The 21,014-nt window shown below is 42.4% G+C and overlaps 2 protein-coding genes across 2 annotated transcripts in view; one reads left to right on the top strand and one right to left on the bottom strand.

The window, feature by feature from the left end:
* Positions 1-21,014, bottom strand: part of LOC146970208 (uncharacterized) — a 168,299-nt gene that overhangs the window by 118,210 nt on the left and 29,075 nt on the right. The window lies entirely within an intron of this gene.
* LOC146970210 (uncharacterized) lies at positions 1,266-14,793 on the top strand. The gene is made up of 32 exons (XM_085804430.1): positions 1,266-1,344; positions 1,509-1,600; positions 1,826-2,032; positions 2,235-2,345; positions 2,893-3,034; positions 3,199-3,290; positions 3,522-3,728; positions 3,942-4,052; positions 4,600-4,741; positions 4,906-5,012; positions 5,223-5,429; positions 5,632-5,742; positions 6,290-6,431; positions 6,602-6,702; positions 6,919-7,125; positions 7,339-7,449; positions 7,997-8,138; positions 8,303-8,409; positions 8,620-8,826; positions 9,029-9,139; positions 9,687-9,828; positions 9,999-10,099; positions 10,316-10,522; positions 10,736-10,846; positions 11,394-11,535; positions 11,700-11,806; positions 12,017-12,223; positions 12,425-12,535; positions 13,083-13,224; positions 13,395-13,513; positions 13,979-14,185; positions 14,671-14,793. Exons 1-32 carry the CDS (start codon positions 1,266-1,268, stop codon positions 14,791-14,793), a joined length of 4,455 nt encoding a protein of 1,484 aa, XP_085660556.1.

The raw sequence follows: 21,014 nt of genomic DNA, 5'->3' as shown, positions 1-21,014 counted from the left end.
CACACCTATAACATGTGTGTGTATGCCGCTCATGATCCAGTGGATTAATAGAAAGCTCAGGTGGGACACACGGATCTAAACGCTCTGACCACTGACCAGAGGGATCAAAGACGGGTGAAGGCAGCGGTGACGTCTCTCAGTCCGGGACCGGGACTGAGAGACGGAGCTGAGCAGCCAGGTACTGGAGAGGGAGGAGAGGAGAGGAAAAGAGAGGAGCGCACTGCAGGACAGACGTGTGCCGTGCGTAACGGCGCGTAAAAGACTTTTAACACGGCTGAAAAACTGTTACAGAATTACCCAGACGTGAGGAAATGCAGAGATGTAAGATCATGGAGCTCTGACAGGTATCAAACCAATAAACGCATACGTTTTCACAAAGTTGTATCAGTTAGTACATGGTTTTCAGACGTGGTAAATAAAGACGCAAAAACAGCCACCGCAATCTCTTCCTGGTTTGGTAAATCACATTGCCCTCGCTAAATAAATCGATTTGCATCTACTCCTCCCAGTATTTTTGCACGTTCTAGCTATTTACATATTCATCAAGGCAAACACGCTAAATGGATTGCACGTGCTATTTTGCCCATTTGAGAGACGCAATCCTCGGTGCGTCCGGTTAGTAGATCAGGTTCCACGTGTGTTTGCGCGTGCAATCACATTTGCACACGTTTTAATACACGCAAACCTTTAGTAAATCCGGCCCCATGTGTAATAGTAGGCACATTTTAGACATGTCATTCAGATATGATCTTACTTGGTGTGTGGATCATAGTGTATTCTGACACGTCACTCCAACATCTGTCAAAGATTTTTAGTCAGGATGGATTATTGAACATGAGGACTGTGACAATCTAATGATTCACATTGTTTTCCACGCCAAATGTCAGAAATCTGACCTGCAAAATCCACTTTTTTTCAACGTGTTCATGGTCCGTACATCAAATTTCCCCAGCAGCACTTGAACGCACCAATTTGGAGAGTAGTTTGAATCACTTTAGCAATATCAAGAATCACAAATTCAACTTTAAGAACAAAAATGATGGCAGATTATGTATCACAATCATCTTCTACAGCTATCTGTATTGGTTTGACTTCTCCTCATGTTTCCTCACCAATATAATTTCTCACAATGGGCCAATTAAACTTGAACTGCATCTAATTTTAGCTCAGTATCTAACTATAATGTCACCTCACCTTCCCAGATTGTGAGAGAAATCCGTGGCTCGGTGGTAGGGAACGTGATCCGGTGCGAGTTTGTAGTCCCCATGGTGAACGCCACCAAACTGGGCAGCAGCAATGCCACCACCCTCACCATCGTCATGGGAACTGGCCCCTTTAATACTAGTAAGTGGAAACAAGAGTTCTGCAGCAATTCACTACTTGCTACTGATTCACATTGAATTTCAGCTGTAAATGATCCAAATTAAATCAAATGGCCTCCTTGGATCCAGATTCAGCCACACTACTGCTGTCAGACTTCTCACTGTTTAACTCCTGGTTTTGCACAGCTACAGATGTGGTCGGTACCTTCAACCAGAGCTTTAACAGCGGCCTTCTGGATGTTGCCAACCCCGCCAGCACAGAGCCAGCACCAGCACCAGCACCAACAACACCAGTACTGACATTTTCCAATGCAACGGTTGGTTCACCTTTATTTTTTCAGTAGAGCTCCACAATGTTATAATAACTTTGGTCCTGGTAACAGGTTTTAGCCTTTGATTCAAACCAAACCAGAATCAGAAACGTGTTATTTTCTTGGTACAAAAAGAGACAAAAACAGCACATTAGCTCAGTGGGAGTAACTGTGTGTTGTGTTTACCACCAGGTGAACATCACTCGGGACGGGTGTGCAGTCAGTAAACTGTGTGTGGAGACACCAGACGACTGCGATCCTGCAGGAAATGGCACCTGTCTGTTTGGATCAGTGAATGCCAGCAGCCTGATGCCTCCCAACGGCACCGACCTGACCATCCAGCTCAGAGGAGAGTCAACAGGCTACGTCGCTCTGGGACTGACCGTCAATGCATCTGAGGTAAAAACAAAAACACTCACCCCAAGGCCTCATAAAAACCCAATCAGACAGATGGAGATGTTTAAAGTGCTGGTATTATACAAACAATACTGAACCAGATCACAGGATCTTGTAGGAAAAACTTGTTGACTTTGTATTTCGCCTGTTGTTTTTGCAATAGAGACAAAAGTCTAATTGTTCTTCTCTTCTTTTTTCTCCTCAGGGCATCACCATGCTTTTCGTCTGTGCTCGAAACACATCAGACAACACCTCAATTATCTTCCGCACACAGCAGAGAAACAACACAAATGCGGCGCTTAATGCAACAGAGAGGGTGAGGTCCTAACGGATGTAGCACAGACATACTGTCTCATTTATTCACCATGTGTAATAGTAGGCACATTTTAGACATGTCATTCAGATATGATCTTACTTGGTGTGTGGATCATAGTGTATTCTGACACATCACTCCAACATCTGTCAAAGATTTTTAGTCAGTATGGATTATTGAACATGAAGACTGTGACAATCTAATGATTCACATTGTTTTCCATGCCAAATGTCAGAAATCTGACCTGCAAAATCCACTTTTTTTCAACGTGTTCATGGTCCGTACATCAAATTTCCCCAGCAGCACTTGAACGCACCAATTTGGAGAGTAGTTTGAATCACTTTAGCAATATCAAGAATCACAAATTCAACTTTAAGAGCAAAAATGATGGCAGATTATGTATCACAATCATCTTCTACAGCTATCTGTATTGGTTTGACTTCTCCTCATGTTTCCTCACCAATATAATTTCTCACAATGGGCCAATTAAACTTGAACTGCATCTAATTTTAGCTCAGTATCTAACTATAATGTCACCTCACCTTCCCAGATTGTGAGAGAAATCCGTGGCTTGGTGAGAGGGAACGTGATCCGGTGCGAGTTTGTAGTCCCCATGGTGAACGCCACCAAAATGGGCAGCAGCAATGCCACCACCCTCTCCATCGTCATGGGAACTGGCCCCTTTAATGCTAGTAAGTGGAAACAAGAGATCTGCAGCAATTCACTACTTGCTACTGATTCACATTGAATTTCAGCTGTAAATTATCCAAATTAAATCAAATGGCCTCCTTGGATCCAGATTCAGCCACACTACTGCTGTCAGACTTCTCACTGTTTAACTCCTGGTTTTGCACAGCTACAGATGTGGTCGGTACCTTCAACCAGAGCTTTAACAGCAGCCTTCTGGATGTTGCCAACCCCGCCAGCACAGAGCCAGCACCAGCACCAGCACCAACAACACCAGTACTGACATTTTCCAATGCAACGGTTGGTTCACCTTTATTTTTTCAGTAACTGTAGAGCTCCACAATGTTATAATAACTTTGGTCCTGGTAACAGGTTTTAGCCTTTGATTCAAACCAAACCAGAATCAGAAACGTGTTATTTTCTTGGTACAAAAAGAGACAAAAACAGCACATTAGCTCAGTGGGAGTAACTGTGTGTTGTGTTTACCACCAGGTGAACATCACTCGGGACGGGTGTGCAGTCACTAAACTGTGTGTGGAGACACCAGACGACTGCGATCCTGCAGGAAATGGCACCTGTCTGTTTGGATCAGTGAATGCCAGCAGCCTGATGCCTCCCAACGGCACCGACCTGACCATCCAGCTCAGAGGAGAGTCAACAGGCTACGTCGCTCTGGGACTGACCGTCAACGCATCTGAGGTAAAAACAAACAAACAAAAAAAACACTCACCCCAAGGCCTCATAAAAACCCAATCAGACAGATGGAGATGTTTAAAGTGCTGGTATTATACAAACAATACTGAACCAGATCACAGGATCTTGTAGGAAAAACTTGTTGACTTTGTATTTCGCCTGTTGTTTCCGCAATAGAGACAAAAGTCTAATTGTTCTTCTCTTCTTTTTTCTCCTCAGGGCATCACCATGCTTTTCGTCTGTGCTCGAAACACATCAGACAACAGCTCAATTATCTTCCGCACACAGCAGAGAAACAACACAAATGCGGCGCTTAATGGAACAGAGAGGGTGAGGTCCTAACGGATGTAGCACAGACATACTGTCTCATTTATGCACCATGTGTAATAGTAGGCACATTTTAGACATGTCATTCAGATATGATCTTACTTGGTGTGTGGATCATAGTGTATTCTGACACATCACTCCAACATCTGTCAAAGATTTTTAGTCAGGATGGATTATTGAACATGAAGACTGTGACAATCTAATGATTCACATTGTTTTCCACGGCAAATGTCAGAAATCTGACCTGCAAAATCCACTTTTTTTCAACGTGTTCATGGTGCGTACATCAAATTTCCCCAGCAGCACTTGAACGCACCAATTTGGAGAGTAGTTTGAATCACTTTAGCAATATCAAGAATCACAAATTCAACTTTAAGAACAAAAATGATGGCAGATTATGTATCACAATCATCTTCTACAGCTATCTGTATTGGTTTGACTTCTCCTCATGTTTCCTCACCAATATAATTTCTCACAATGGGCCAATTAAACTTGAACTGCATCTAATTTTAGCTCAGTATCTAACTATAATGTCACCTCACCTTCCCAGATTGTGAGAGAAATCCGTGGCTCGGTGGTAGGGAACGTGATCCGGTGCGAGTTTGTAGTCCCCATGGTGAACGCCACCAAACTGGGCAGCAGCAATGCCACCACCCTCTCCATCGTCATGGGAACTGGCCCCTTTAATACTAGTAAGTGGAAACAAGAGTTCTGCAGCAATTCACTACTTGCTACTGATTCACATTGAATTTCAGCTGTAAATGATCCAAATTAAATCAAATGGCCTCCTTGGATCCAGATTCAGCCACACTACTGCTGTCAGACTTCTCACTGTTTAACTCCTGGTTTTGCACAGCTACAGATGTGGTCGGTACCTTCAACCAGAGCTTTAACAGCGGCCTTCTGGATGTTGCCAACCCCGCCAGCACAGAGCCAGCACCAGCACCAGCACCAACAACACCAGTACTGACATTTTCCAATGCAACGGTTGGTTCACCTTTATTTTTTCAGTAGAGCTCCACAATGTTATAATAACTTTGGTCCTGGTAACAGGTTTTAGCCTTTGATTCAAACCAAACCAGAATCAGAAACGTGTTATTTTCTTGGTACAAAAAGAGACAAAAACAGCACATTAGCTCAGTGGGAGTAACTGTGTGTTGTGTTTACCACCAGGTGAACATCACTCGGGACGGGTGTGCAGTCAGTAAACTGTGTGTGGAGACACCAGCCGACTGCGATCCTGCAGGAAATGGCACCTGTCTGTTTGGATCAGTGAATGCCAGCAGCCTGATGCCTCCCAACGGCACCGACCTGACCATCCAGCTCAGAGGAGAGTCAACAGGCTACGTCGCTCTGGGACTGACCGTCAACGCATCTGAGGTAAAAACAAAAACACTCACCCCAAGGCCTCATAAAAACCCAATCAGACAGATGGAGATGTTTAAAGTGCTGGTATTATACAAACAATACTGAACCAGATCACAGGATCTTGTAGGAAAAACTTGTTGACTTTGTATTTCGCCTGTTGTTTTTGCAATAGAGACAAAAGTCTAATTGTTCTTCTCTTCTTTTTTCTCCTCAGGGCATCACCATGCTTTTCGTCTGTGCTCGAAACACATCAGACAACACCTCAATTATCTTCCGCACACAGCAGAGAAACAACACAAATGCGGCGCTTAATGCAACAGAGAGGGTGAGGTCCTAACGGATGTAGCACAGACATACTGTCTCATTTATTCACCATGTGTAATAGTAGGCACATTTTAGACATGTCATTCAGATATGATCTTACTTGGTGTGTGGATCATAGTGTATTCTGACACATCACTCCAACATCTGTCAAAGATTTTTAGTCAGTATGGATTATTGAACATGAAGACTGTGACAATCTAATGATTCACATTGTTTTCCATGCCAAATGTCAGAAATCTGACCTGCAAAATCCACTTTTTTTCAACGTGTTCATGGTCCGTACATCAAATTTCCCCAGCAGCACTTGAACGCACCAATTTGGAGAGTAGTTTGAATCACTTTAGCAATATCAAGAATCACAAATTCAACTTTAAGAGCAAAAATGATGGCAGATTATGTATCACAATCATCTTCTACAGCTATCTGTATTGGTTTGACTTCTCCTCATGTTTCCTCACCAATATAATTTCTCACAATGGGCCAATTAAACTTGAACTGCATCTAATTTTAGCTCAGTATCTAACTATAATGTCACCTCACCTTCCCAGATTGTGAGAGAAATCCGTGGCTTGGTGAGAGGGAACGTGATCCGGTGCGAGTTTGTAGTCCCCATGGTGAACGCCACCAAAATGGGCAGCAGCAATGCCACCACCCTCTCCATCGTCATGGGAACTGGCCCCTTTAATGCTAGTAAGTGGAAACAAGAGATCTGCAGCAATTCACTACTTGCTACTGATTCACATTGAATTTCAGCTGTAAATTATCCAAATTAAATCAAATGGCCTCCTTGGATCCAGATTCAGCCACACTACTGCTGTCAGACTTCTCACTGTTTAACTCCTGGTTTTGCACAGCTACAGATGTGGTCGGTACCTTCAACCAGAGCTTTAACAGCGGCCTTCTGGATGTTGCCAACCCCGCCAGCACAGAGCCAGCACCAGCACCAGCACCAACAACACCAGTACTGACATTTTCCAATGCAACGGTTGGTTCACCTTTATTTTTTCAGTAACTGTAGAGCTCCACAATGTTATAATAACTTTGGTCCTGGTAACAGGTTTTAGCCTTTGATTCAAACCAAACCAGAATCAGAAACGTGTTATTTTCTTGGTACAAAAAGAGACAAAAACAGCACATTAGCTCAGTGGGAGTAACTGTGTGTTGTGTTTACCACCAGGTGAACATCACTCGGGACGGGTGTGCAGTCACTAAACTGTGTGTGGAGACACCAGACGACTGCGATCCTGCAGGAAATGGCACCTGTCTGTTTGGATCAGTGAATGCCAGCAGCCTGATGCCTCCCAACGGCACCGACCTGACCATCCAGCTCAGAGGAGAGTCAACAGGCTACGTCGCTCTGGGACTGACCGTCAACGCATCTGAGGTAAAAACAAACAAACAAAAAAAACACTCACCCCAAGGCCTCATAAAAACCCAATCAGACAGATGGAGATGTTTAAAGTGCTGGTATTATACAAACAATACTGAACCAGATCACAGGATCTTGTAGGAAAAACTTGTTGACTTTGTATTTCGCCTGTTGTTTCCGCAATAGAGACAAAAGTCTAATTGTTCTTCTCTTCTTTTTTCTCCTCAGGGCATCACCATGCTTTTCGTCTGTGCTCGAAACACATCAGACAACAGCTCAATTATCTTCCGCACACAGCAGAGAAACAACACAAATGCGGCGCTTAATGGAACAGAGAGGGTGAGGTCCTAACGGATGTAGCACAGACATACTGTCTCATTTATGCACCATGCGTAATAGTAGGCACATTTTAGACATGTCATTCAGATATGATCTTACTTGGTGTGTGGATCATAGTGTATTCTGACACATCACTCCAACATCTGTCAAAGATTTTTAGTCAGGATGGATTATTGAACATGAAGACTGTGACAATCTAATGATTCACATTGTTTTCCACGGCAAATGTCAGAAATCTGACCTGCAAAATCCACTTTTTTTCAAAGTGTTCATGGTGCGTACATCAAATTTCCCCAGCAGCACTTGAACGCACCAATTTGGAGAGTAGTTTGAATCACTTTAGCAATATCAAGAATCACAAATTCAACTTTAAGAACAAAAATGATGGCAGATTATGTATCACAATCATCTTCTACAGCTATCTGTATTGGTTTGACTTCTCCTCATGTTTCCTCACCAATATAATTTCTCACAATGGGCCAATTAAACTTGAACTGCATCTAATTTTAGCTCAGTATCTAACTATAATGTCACCTCACCTTCCCAGATTGTGAGAGAAATCCGTGGCTCGGTGGTAGGGAACGTGATCCGGTGCGAGTTTGTAGTCCCCATGGTGAACGCCACCAAACTGGGCAGCAGCAATGCCACCACCCTCACCATCGTCATGGGAACTGGCCCCTTTAATACTAGTAAGTGGAAACAAGAGTTCTGCAGCAATTCACTACTTGCTACTGATTCACATTGAATTTCAGCTGTAAATGATCCAAATTAAATCAAATGGCCTCCTTGGATCCAGATTCAGCCACACTACTGCTGTCAGACTTCTCACTGTTTAACTCCTGGTTTTGCACAGCTACAGATGTGGTCGGTACCTTCAACCAGAGCTTTAACAGCGGCCTTCTGGATGTTGCCAACCCCGCCAGCACAGAGCCAGCACCAGCACCAGCACCAACAACACCAGTACTGACATTTTCCAATGCAACGGTTGGTTCACCTTTATTTTTTCAGTAGAGCTCCACAATGTTATAATAACTTTGGTCCTGGTAACAGGTTTTAGCCTTTGATTCAAACCAAACCAGAATCAGAAACGTGTTATTTTCTTGGTACAAAAAGAGACAAAAACAGCACATTAGCTCAGTGGGAGTAACTGTGTGTTGTGTTTACCACCAGGTGAACATCACTCGGGACGGGTGTGCAGTCAGTAAACTGTGTGTGGAGACACCAGACGACTGCGATCCTGCAGGAAATGGCACCTGTCTGTTTGGATCAGTGAATGCCAGCAGCCTGATGCCTCCCAACGGCACCGACCTGACCATCCAGCTCAGAGGAGAGTCAACAGGCTACGTCGCTCTGGGACTGACCGTCAATGCATCTGAGGTAAAAACAAAAACACTCACCCCAAGGCCTCATAAAAACCCAATCAGACAGATGGAGATGTTTAAAGTGCTGGTATTATACAAACAATACTGAACCAGATCACAGGATCTTGTAGGAAAAACTTGTTGACTTTGTATTTCGCCTGTTGTTTTTGCAATAGAGACAAAAGTCTAATTGTTCTTCTCTTCTTTTTTCTCCTCAGGGCATCACCATGCTTTTCGTCTGTGCTCGAAACACATCAGACAACACCTCAATTATCTTCCGCACACAGCAGAGAAACAACACAAATGCGGCGCTTAATGCAACAGAGAGGGTGAGGTCCTAACGGATGTAGCACAGACATACTGTCTCATTTATTCACCATGTGTAATAGTAGGCACATTTTAGACATGTCATTCAGATATGATCTTACTTGGTGTGTGGATCATAGTGTATTCTGACACATCACTCCAACATCTGTCAAAGATTTTTAGTCAGTATGGATTATTGAACATGAAGACTGTGACAATCTAATGATTCACATTGTTTTCCACGCCAAATGTCAGAAATCTGACCTGCAAAATCCACTTTTTTTCAACGTGTTCATGGTCCGTACATCAAATTTCCCCAGCAGCACTTGAACGCACCAATTTGGAGAGTAGTTTGAATTACTTTAGCAATATCAAGAATCACAAATTCAACTTTAAGAGCAAAAATGATGGCAGATTATGTATCACAATCATCTTCTACAGCTATCTGTATTGGTTTGACTTCTCCTCATGTTTCCTCACCAATATAATTTCTCACAATGGGCCAATTAAACTTGAACTGCATCTAATTTTAGCTCAGTATCTAACTATAATGTCACCTCACCTTCCCAGATTGTGAGAGAAATCCGTGGCTTGGTGAGAGGGAACGTGATCCGGTGCGAGTTTGTAGTCCCCATGGTGAACGCCACCAAAATGGGCAGCAGCAATGCCACCACCCTCTCCATCGTCATGGGAACTGGCCCCTTTAATGCTAGTAAGTGGAAACAAGAGATCTGCAGCAATTCACTACTTGCTACTGATTCACATTGAATTTCAGCTGTAAATTATCCAAATTAAATCAAATGGCCTCCTTGGATCCAGATTCAGCCACACTACTGCTGTCAGACTTCTCACTGTTTAACTCCTGGTTTTGCACAGCTACAGATGTGGTCGGTACCTTCAACCAGAGCTTTAACAGCGGCCTTCTGGATGTTGCCAACCCCGCCAGCACAGAGCCAGCACCAGCACCAGCACCAACAACACCAGTACTGACATTTTCCAATGCAACGGTTGGTTCACCTTTATTTTTTCAGTAACTGTAGAGCTCCACAATGTTATAATAACTTTGGTCCTGGTAACAGGTTTTAGCCTTTGATTCAAACCAAACCAGAATCAGAAACGTGTTATTTTCTTGGTACAAAAAGAGACAAAAACAGCACATTAGCTCAGTGGGAGTAACTGTGTGTTGTGTTTACCACCAGGTGAACATCACTCGGGACGGGTGTGCAGTCACTAAACTGTGTGTGGAGACACCAGACGACTGCGATCCTGCAGGAAATGGCACCTGTCTGTTTGGATCAGTGAATGCCAGCAGCCTGATGCCTCCCAACGGCACCGACCTGACCATCCAGCTCAGAGGAGAGTCAACAGGCTACGTCGCTCTGGGACTGACCGTCAACGCATCTGAGGTAAAAACAAACAAACAAAAAAAACACTCACCCCAAGGCCTCATAAAAACCCAATCAGACAGATGGAGATGTTTAAAGTGCTGGTATTATACAAACAATACTGAACCAGATCACAGGATCTTGTAGGAAAAACTTGTTGACTTTGTATTTCGCCTGTTGTTTCCGCAATAGAGACAAAAGTCTAATTGTTCTTCTCTTCTTTTTTCTCCTCAGGGCATCACCATGCTTTTCGTCTGTGCTCGAAACACATCAGACAACAGCTCAATTATCTTCCGCACACAGCAGAGAAACAACACAAATGCGGCGCTTAATGGAACAGAGAGGGTGAGGTCCTAACGGATGTAGCACAGACATACTGTCTCATTTATGCACCATGCGTAATAGTAGGCACATTTTAGACATGTCATTCAGATATGATCTTACTTGGTGTGTGGATCATAGTGTATTCTGACACATCACTCCAACATCTGTCAAAGATTTTTAGTCAGGATGGATTATTGAACATGAAGACTGTGACAATCTAATGATTCACATTGTTTTCCACGCCAAATGTCAGAAATCTGACCTGCAAAATCCACTTTTTTTCAAAGTGTTCATGGTGCGTACATCAAATTTCCCCAGCAGCACTTGAACGCACCAATTTGGAGAGTAGTTTGAATCACTTTAGCAATATCAAGAATCACAAATTCAACTTTAAGAACAAAAATGATGGCAGATTATGTATCACAATCATCTTCTACAGCTATCTGTATTGGTTTGACTTCTCCTCATGTTTCCTCACCAATATAATTTCTCACAATGGGCCAATTAAACTTGAACTGCATCTAATTTTAGCTCAGTATCTAACTATAATGTCACCTCACCTTCCCAGATTGTGAGAGAAATCCGTGGCTCGGTGGTAGGGAACGTGATCCGGTGCGAGTTTGTAGTCCCCATGGTGAACGCCACCAAACTGGGCAGCAGCAATGCCACCACCCTCACCATCGTCATGGGAACTGGCCCCTTTAATACTAGTAAGTGGAAACAAGAGTTCTGCAGCAATTCACTACTTGCTACTGATTCACATTGAATTTCAGCTGTAAATGATCCAAATTAAATCAAATGGCCTCCTTGGATCCAGATTCAGCCACACTACTGCTGTCAGACTTCTCACTGTTTAACTCCTGGTTTTGCACAGCTACAGATGTGGTCGGTACCTTCAACCAGAGCTTTAACAGCGGCCTTCTGGATGTTGCCAACCCCGCCAGCACAGAGCCAGCACCAGCACCAGCACCAACAACACCAGTACTGACATTTTCCAATGCAACGGTTGGTTCACCTTTATTTTTTCAGTAGAGCTCCACAATGTTATAATAACTTTGGTCCTGGTAACAGGTTGTAGCCTTTGATTCAAACCAAACCAGAATCAGAAACGTGTTATTTTCTTGGTACAAAAAGAGACAAAAACAGCACATTAGCTCAGTGGGAGTAACTGTGTGTTGTGTTTACCACCAGGTGAACATCACTCGGGACGGGTGTGCAGTCAGTAAACTGTGTGTGGAGACACCAGACGACTGCGATCCTGCAGGAAATGGCACCTGTCTGTTTGGATCAGTGAATGCCAGCAGCCTGATGCCTCCCAACGGCACCGACCTGACCATCCAGCTCAGAGGAGAGTCAACAGGCTACGTCGCTCTGGGACTGACCGTCAATGCATCTGAGGTAAAACAAAAACACTCACCCCAAGGCCTCATAAAAACCCAATCAGACAGATGGAGATGTTTAAAGTGCTGGTATTATACAAACAATACTGAACCAGATCACAGGATCTTGTAGGAAAAACTTGTTGACTTTGTATTTCGCCTGTTGTTTTTGCAATAGAGACAAAAGTCTAATTGTTCTTCTCTTCTTTTTTCTCCTCAGGGCATCACCATGCTTTTCGTCTGTGCTCGAAACACATCAGACAACACCTCAATTATCTTCCGCACACAGCAGAGAAACAACACAAATGCGGCGCTTAATGCAACAGAGAGGGTGAGGTCCTAACGGATGTAGCACAGACATACTGTCTCATTTATTCACCATGTGTAATAGTAGGCACATTTTAGACATGTCATTCAGATATGATCTTACTTGGTGTGTGGATCATAGTGTATTCTGACACATCACTCCAACATCTGTCAAAGATTTTTAGTCAGTATGGATTATTGAACATGAAGACTGTGACAATCTAATGATTCACATTGTTTTCCATGCCAAATGTCAGAAATCTGACCTGCAAAATCCACTTTTTTTCAACGTGTTCATGGTCCGTACATCAAATTTCCCCAGCAGCACTTGAACGCACCAATTTGGAGAGTAGTTTGAATCACTTTAGCAATATCAAGAATCACAAATTCAACTTTAAGAGCAAAAATGATGGCAGATTATGTATCACAATCATCTTCTACAGCTATCTGTATTGGTTTGACTTCTCCTCATGTTTCCTCACCAATATAATTTCTCACAATGGGCCAATTAAACTTGAACTGCATCTAATTTTAGCTCAGTATCTAACTATAATGTCACCTCACCTTCCCAGATTGTGAGAGAAATCCGTGGCTTGGTGAGAGGGAACGTGATCCGGTGCGAGTTTGTAGTCCCCATGGTGAACGCCACCAAAATGGGCAGCAGCAATGCCACCACCCTCTCCATCGTCATGGGAACTGGCCCCTTTAATGCTAGTAAGTGGAAACAAGAGATCTGCAGCAATTCACTACTTGCTACTGATTCACATTGAATTTCAGCTGTAAATTATCCAAATTAAATCAAATGGCCTCCTTGGATCCAGATTCAGCCACACTACTGCTGTCAGACTTCTCACTGTTTAACTCCTGGTTTTGCACAGCTACAGATGTGGTCGGTACCTTCAACCAGAGCTTTAACAGCGGCCTTCTGGATGTTGCCAACCCCGCCAGCACAGAGCCAGCACCAACAACACCAGCACCAACAACACCAGCACCAACAACACCAGTACTGACATTTTCCAATGCAACGGTTGGTTCACCTTTATTTTTTCAGTAACTGTAGAGCTCCGCAATGTTATACTAACTTTGGTAACAGGTTTTAGCCTTTGATTCAAACCAAACCAGAATCAGAAATGTGTTATTTTCTTGGCAAGGCAAGGCAAGGCAATTTTATTTGTATAGCCCGTTTTTACAAACTGTTTGTCTCAAAGGGCTTTACATGGCATCATAACAACATCCTCTGTCCTTAGACCCTCACATTGACTGAGGAAAAACTCCATAGAAAACCCTTTTAACAGGGAAAAATCGGAGAAACCTCAGGGTGAGCAACAGAGGAGGGATCCCTCACCCAGGACGGACAGACGTGCAATAGATGTTATTACAGAAAAGACAGAACAGTTCTTGGTACAAAAAGAGACAAAAACAGCACATTAGCTCAGTGGGAGTAACTGTGTGTTGTGTTTACCACCAGGTGAACATCACTCGGGACGGGTGTGCAGTCACTAAACTGTGTGTGGAGAGACCAGACGACTGCGATCCTGCAGGAAATGGCCCCTGTCTGTTTGGATCAGTGGCTGCCAGCGCCCCAACGCCTCCCAACGGCACCGACCTGACCATCCAGCTCAGAGGAGAGTCAAGAGGCTATGTTGCGCTGGGACTGACCACGAGCGCATCTCCGGTAAAAAAAAAACAAAAACAAAACACTCAAAGCTGTAATAATGTTCATGTTACACTCGGCTCAGTCTTTGTTTATTAAGATCCTCACTGGTATTACTCCAAGGCCTCGTAAAAACCCAATCAGACAGAGGGAGATGTTAAAAGTGCTGGTATTATTACAAAAAGATAAAGACATTAAGGAAGAAAAAGACAATGTTAAATAACAAAACAAAGTTCAGAGAGTCAGGTTTAACAATGTGGAAATCAGTTTGCAGGTTAAGATGACAGATTCCCCTTATTGTACCTGGTTAATGACCAATATATCACATTGAAACCCAACATATTAAGTTTCTGCAAACAGGGAAGGCAGGTAACAAACACAGAACAAGAAAAACTCGACTCTTTCCAAGCCTAAACTACAAGACAACTTGTTGACTTTGTATTTTGCCTTATGTTTCCCCAACAGTGACAAAAGTCTAATTGTTCTTCCCTTTTTCTTTTCCTCAGGACACCACACTACTTTTCATCTGTGGTCGAAAATCATCTTCCAACAACTCGTTCTTCTTCCTCGTAGTGCTGATAAACAGAGCAAGCAATACGTTCACTATACTCCAGAGGGTGAGGTCCTAACAGATGGGTTTAATTTAAGCTCCATGCATTTGAAAAGCGACATGTCTATAGGAAACAGAAGATGAACAGAAAGTATATTTATTATCTTGAACATGAAGACATAATGATTCACTTTATTTTCACACCATTCATCAATCAAATTATAAAACAAATCCACTTTAGAGTTCATGTTTGGGTCAAAATGGGCCAATTAAACTTGATCTTACTTTTGCTCACAGTATCTAACTTTATTTTTTACACCATTTATCAATCAAATGATAAAAAATTTGACCTGCAAAATCCACTTTTTCCTAAATGTTCATGTTTGGGTTCTGATCTGTACATCAGATTCCCCCAGCAGCACTTGAACACACCAATTTGGAGAGCAGTTTGAATAATTTTGTGGTTTCAATCAAGAATCACAAATTCAACCTTTAGAACAAAAATAATGTCAATTTCTCAAAATGGGCCAATTAAACTTGAACTGCATCTTATTTTAGCTCACAGTATCTAACTTTAATGTCACCTCATCTTCCCAGAACGTGAGAGATATCCGCAACTCGGTGGAAAACAACGTGATCCGGTGTGAGTTTGTAGTGCCCAGCATTAACGCCACCAACCTGAGGAGCAGCCGCACCACCACCTTCTCCGTCGTCATGGGGAGCGGCACCGTTAATGGAAGTAAGTGGACACAAGAGATTCGCGATTCACTACTGTCTCTTTGAAATTGCTACCGATTCACATTAAATTTCAGCTGTAAATTATCCAAATGAAATCAAATGATCTCCTTTGATTCAGATTCAGCCACACTGCTGCTGTCAGACTCTTAACTGTTTGTGGTTTTAAGCTTCAGGTACGATCGGTTCCTTCAACCAGAGCTTTAACAGCGGCCCACTGGATGTTGCCGACCCCACCAGCACAGAGCCAGCAGTAACACCAGCACCAACGGTTGGTTCACCTTTATTTTCTTAGTAGCTGTAGAGCTCTGCAATATTATAATAACTTTGGTACTTTAAATGCATAATTGCAATATTCACACTCTATAGAGAGAAATAACAGGTTTTAGCCTCTGAGTCAAACCAAACCATCAGAAACGTGTTATTTTCTTGGTACAAAAAGAGACAAAAAAGAACATTAGCTCAGTGGGAGTAACTGTGTGTTGTGTTTACCACCAGGTGAACATCACTCGGGACGGGTGTGCAGTCACTAAAGTGTGTGTGGAGACACCAGACAACTGTGATCCTGCAGGAAATGGCTCCTGTCTGTTTGGATCAGTGAATGCCAGCACCCCAACGCCTCCCAACGGCACCGACCTGACCATCCAGCTCAGAGGAGAGTCAACAGGCTACGTCGCTCTGGGACTGACCGTCAACGCATCTGAGGTAAAGAAAATCACACAAAGCTGCAATAATGTTCATGCTACACTCAGTCTGTGTTGTTAAAAGAGCAAAACAAAGTTCAGATAGTCAGGTTTAATAATCTGGAATATACTGATGAACTGAATTAAGCCCCCCACCACAACCTCAGAAAGATAAACTGTGTAATGGTCCAGAAATCAGGGGCTGAATCCTCCAAAAAGAGGCGAACACGAGGTCAGACCACCTCGTCCTCACCAAATCTAACAGTCTAGATTCAGGAAATGGGTCAAATATGATATTGTGTCTTGTCCAGTCAAACATCTCTTCCAGGATGTTTGCCCTCACACAGTCGAACAGGGATAAAAGACATAAAACCTGTTTTACTGTCCCACAGTTTGCAGGTTAAGTGACAGATTGTACCAGGTTAATGATCAATATATCACATAGAAACCAAAAATATTACGTTCTGCAAACAGGGAAGGCAGGTAACCAACAGTCACCACCAGTAAATACAGAACAAGAAAAACTCGACTCTTTCCAAGCCTAAACTAAGACAACTTGTTGACTTTGTATTTTGCCTTTTGTTTCCCCAACAGTGACAAAAGTCTAATTGTTCTTTCCTTTTTTTCCCTCAGGACACCACACTACTTTTCATCTGTGCTCAAAACGCATCCTCCAACTCTGTCTTCTCCAGAGTAATGCAGAGAAACAACTCGGATAATACACTTACTGCAAGCAACAGGGTGAGGTCCTAACAGATGTGTTTAATGCTCCATGCATTTGAAAAACGACTTGTTTATAGCAGGCATGAAAATCACTCACCTTTCGGCGAAATTCGCCGTTTTGAAACCAAAATAGATGACCTACGTGAATCGTGCAGATCCGATGAGAAAATATTTTTTTTGGGGGGGGGTCAAGTGGCAAGTGATCGGGATTTGGAAGTATAGATTACGAGAGCCTTGAATTGAGAAGAGAAAAAAAAGTAGAAGAAGATGAAAACACCCACAAGCGCGAGAGCACCTGATTGGGTTGTGAATTGTATTTACTGTGCAGTCCAGAGCGGCGGCAGCGGTGATGCCGCTGTGTGAAGTCGCCACATTGTAATTTGAGCCGTGACCTGTCCATGTGCCTGTGTTTGTGTGTTTGTGTGTGCACCAGCGCCACAGAGAGAGAGGCGGCCGCCACAGACTCGTTAATTAATGCAAACACTGATAAGTTTCGTTTTTACCACCACTAGCATGCATGTGCGGTGCGCTTCTTTCTCTCTCTCTCTCTGTGAGTGAGTGAACAGTGAAAGAGCGCTATGCGGAGATGAATTAACGGATCGATATTGCGTTGATGAAAAAAGAAAAAAGCAGAGTCAATTTGTGGATGGTCTTGATTCTGTGGCGCTGCACCACACATTGATCTACATATGGGAAACATATGGGCAATAGGTGTGTGTTTGAGTAAAATGAACGTTTGTGTTTAATTTTATAAACTACTTCAATTTATCCCAAAAATTACACCTGGTCAAAATAACGAAAATAGATGCAGTGTTTTCAGACCTCAAATAATGCAAAGAAAACAAGTTGATATTCATTTTTAAACAGACCACTAATGTTTTAATTTAGGAAGAGTTCAGATTAATATCAATGGAAATTTAAATTTTAATCCTGCAGCAGTAGTGATTGATTATTTACTGATGCATAGTAGTTCTAAGATTTTCTATTAAAATAAAGTCAATAATGACATTTTTTGTGTTCTATTTGTATTTGGAAAAGTATCAAAAAGCATGTTGGCACCGATACTGGTACCAACATGTTGGTATAGTGACAGTAACGTTATATAGCATAATGTGACCTTTATTATAGGCTTTATTTTCACACCATTCATCAATCAAATTATAAAACAAATCCACAGTAGAGTTCATGTTTGGGTCAAAATGGGCCAATTAAACTTGATCTTATTTGTGCTCACAGTAACTAACTGTAATGTCACCTCACCTTCCCAGACGGTGTCAGGTGTCCTCAGCTCGGTGCAAAGCGGCGTGATCCGGTGTGAGTTTGTAGTGCCGATGGTGAACGCCACCAACCTGAGGGACAGCCACGCCACCACCTTCGTCATCCTCCTGGGGAACGGCACTGTCAATGGAAGTAAGTGGACACAAGCTTTCTCATTGCTACTGATTCACATTATATTTCAGCTTTGAATTAATTAAATCAAATTGCAGTGAAACTCCACTATGACTCAGACTTGTCGCTTACTCCTGGTTTTACTCTTCAGGTACGATCGGTGCGTTCAATGTGCGTGAGACCAGCGACCCTCTGAATGTTGCCGACCCCAGCAGCACAGCAGAGACCACCCCCGCACCGACCACCCCTGCACCGACCACCGTAATGACCACCGCTGGAGCCAGCGGACTCCTTCACTCGCATGGTAAACTACTACACACACACCAAACCTCTACCAACAAACTCTGCTTTGTTTCAAATGTTGGACATTTGAGGGAGATGAATAGCAGGGATAATAATATTCCTGTACTTTCTGGCTCAAATCCTGGAAATATTTCTTATAAATTCCCCAGAATTATGATAATTATAGATAGTAAGCTGTTATTTACTAATGCATTTCTAAGAATGAACTGTGGAGTGTAGCCCTAATTATAAGGGGAAGTCTAAACAAAACAAAAAACACGCAAACAGGAAATTCATGAACATTGTTCTTTGTTTACAAACCATTTACCATTCTATTAGATTTTCTGTACCCGTAACAAGCAGTAACTGGGGCTGTCTGTGTATTAATGCCTTTTATTTCGTACCAAACGAGGAGTAAGTCTTTCAGGATGACACTATTTTACAGATGCTATGGGAGTTTATATGTTATTGATAATTAAAGGAAAGTTCTAGGATTAAAAATAGGCACAAATAAAACCAGAACTCATGTCACTGAACCACCACAATATGTTTGTTTTGTCCTTTGTGATCGTTTCTGTTGCAAAGACTGAACTGTACAAACATTTGCTGACAAACGTCTCTCGTCTCTCCTCCCACCAGCTCTGCTCTTCCTGCTCAGCGTCCTCGCACTGAAGCTGATTGCCTGAAACAGTCCGGAGGAAAAGTTGTGATCTGTTTGACACGATGAAGATGAAGTGTGCGTTGGACCGATGCACAGATGAAGCCCGAGTGTCTACAGCGTTTAAATTAAAGCATAAGTTGTGTTTGTGAGTGTTTTCCGGTGCTCATCATGGGTCATGGGTTTGATAAGTTGAAGGGTGTCATGGCTGCTGTGATCCCATCATAAGACGATCTGTAGTTTCTCTCTCTGTTCTCTGTTCTGGTCCGCCTCAGGTTGGATCAGGTCTTGAAAATGATCTGGGTCCATTTCGGGTCCAAAATTGTTAAGCACAGAAGAAGACAGTGTGTGTTGACAAACTGTGTGTGTGTATAAACATTGTTTTACTGATTTACTGTACCTGTTTGGACATTTTAAATATATTTTTGCACTGTATTTGTACCAGATATTTAATTTAAGCTTAAACTAAAAACGAAGTGTTCATATGGTATTTTGCAAACTTTATTTTGTAGAAAAAAATGTCGTAGTCCTACATGCTTTACCACATGCAATGTTTGCAAGTACATATTATCTAACAATCCAACAATTTTAAGCCGTTTTTTTTACAGCGCATCTCAATTTTAATCCTCAACTGAGGTACAATCAACATCACGGAGGTAAAAAACAAAACAAAACAAAAGTCAAACCAGGTCTAATGCTTCGATGTAAATGTACTGTGACAAGGTGAAACATCAGAGGCCGAGACGACATGAATGATAATAAAGCTGATACTATGATTCACTCCTGCTCAATGCGTAACGTTATTGACTCTTTCATCTGGTTCAACACATAACTGAGACTAAGTCATCCAGTGACAGACTTGATACACCTGATACACTGAGGTTGTCCTACTGAGAAAACATGCAAGGAGGAAACAAGGAAATAGAAACAATCCAGAAGTAGGTAGGTTTACCGGTATGCAATCTAAATGCAGAGTGTGAAGCCTGACTTGTTTTGGATTGATGATGAGATTAATTAGAATGGTTCTTCTTGGGTTAGGGGTAGGGTTAGGGTTAGGGTTACTATAGGGTTAGGTGAAGTAGAAAATGACCTTCAAGGTTCAAGGTGTCTTTATTATCCCCAATGGGGCAATTATTTGTGCAGCCAGCAGAGAGAAAAGGAAGAACCACATCATACATACATAACATAAAAACACATAAAAGAACTCATCAAACGGTGGAAATAATAAATACTGCATGAGAGTGTGATACAAAATACAGCATACACGTGATACAATAAGATTAAATAAAAGGCAGCCCAAGGATTGATCTTGGCTCTCAAGGATGAGGGCCTGATATATATTGTTGTATTTAGATTCGATTGGTCTTTATATCCACTGTTTTTTAATGGATTGTATTTGTATTGTATCTGTGGCTCTAGTGCTTGGTTTAGTTATGGTTACCAGTTATTGTAAACTATACCAGATGTCAGGAATTGGAAATAAACAGGGTGAGAGTGAAGTTGGTATCAGATGAGGGGAGTTATGAGTGAGGCTACAAATGGCTTTTGTCTATGAACCGGTCAGTGACACAAGGTTTGTGTTCGTGCAGAAAGTTGAACAAGGACTTTATACAAAGCAGTTTTTTTTCACTGCAAAGGTGTTTCCGCCTGTGTTTGTATGTGTCATGACTCATGATGGTAAAGTGTGATAATGGGGACACATGCCGAGGCCCGACATACCACAGAGGTGGCTCTGAACAGAGTTTATCAGCATGATAAGTGTCACAACCTGTAAAATACAGATAAAAATCTTCAGAGGTGTTTCGCCGAGATCAAGATTAGAGCTTGGTC

This window comes from Trachurus japonicus, chromosome 17, assembly GCF_045865225.1.
Source record: "Trachurus japonicus isolate A0001 chromosome 17, Traja_1.0".
NCBI classification, from domain to species: Eukaryota; Metazoa; Chordata; class Actinopteri; order Carangiformes; family Carangidae; genus Trachurus; species Trachurus japonicus.
Note: the sequence above shows the minus strand (reverse complement) of the source record. Positions and strands in the feature narration are given on the sequence as shown.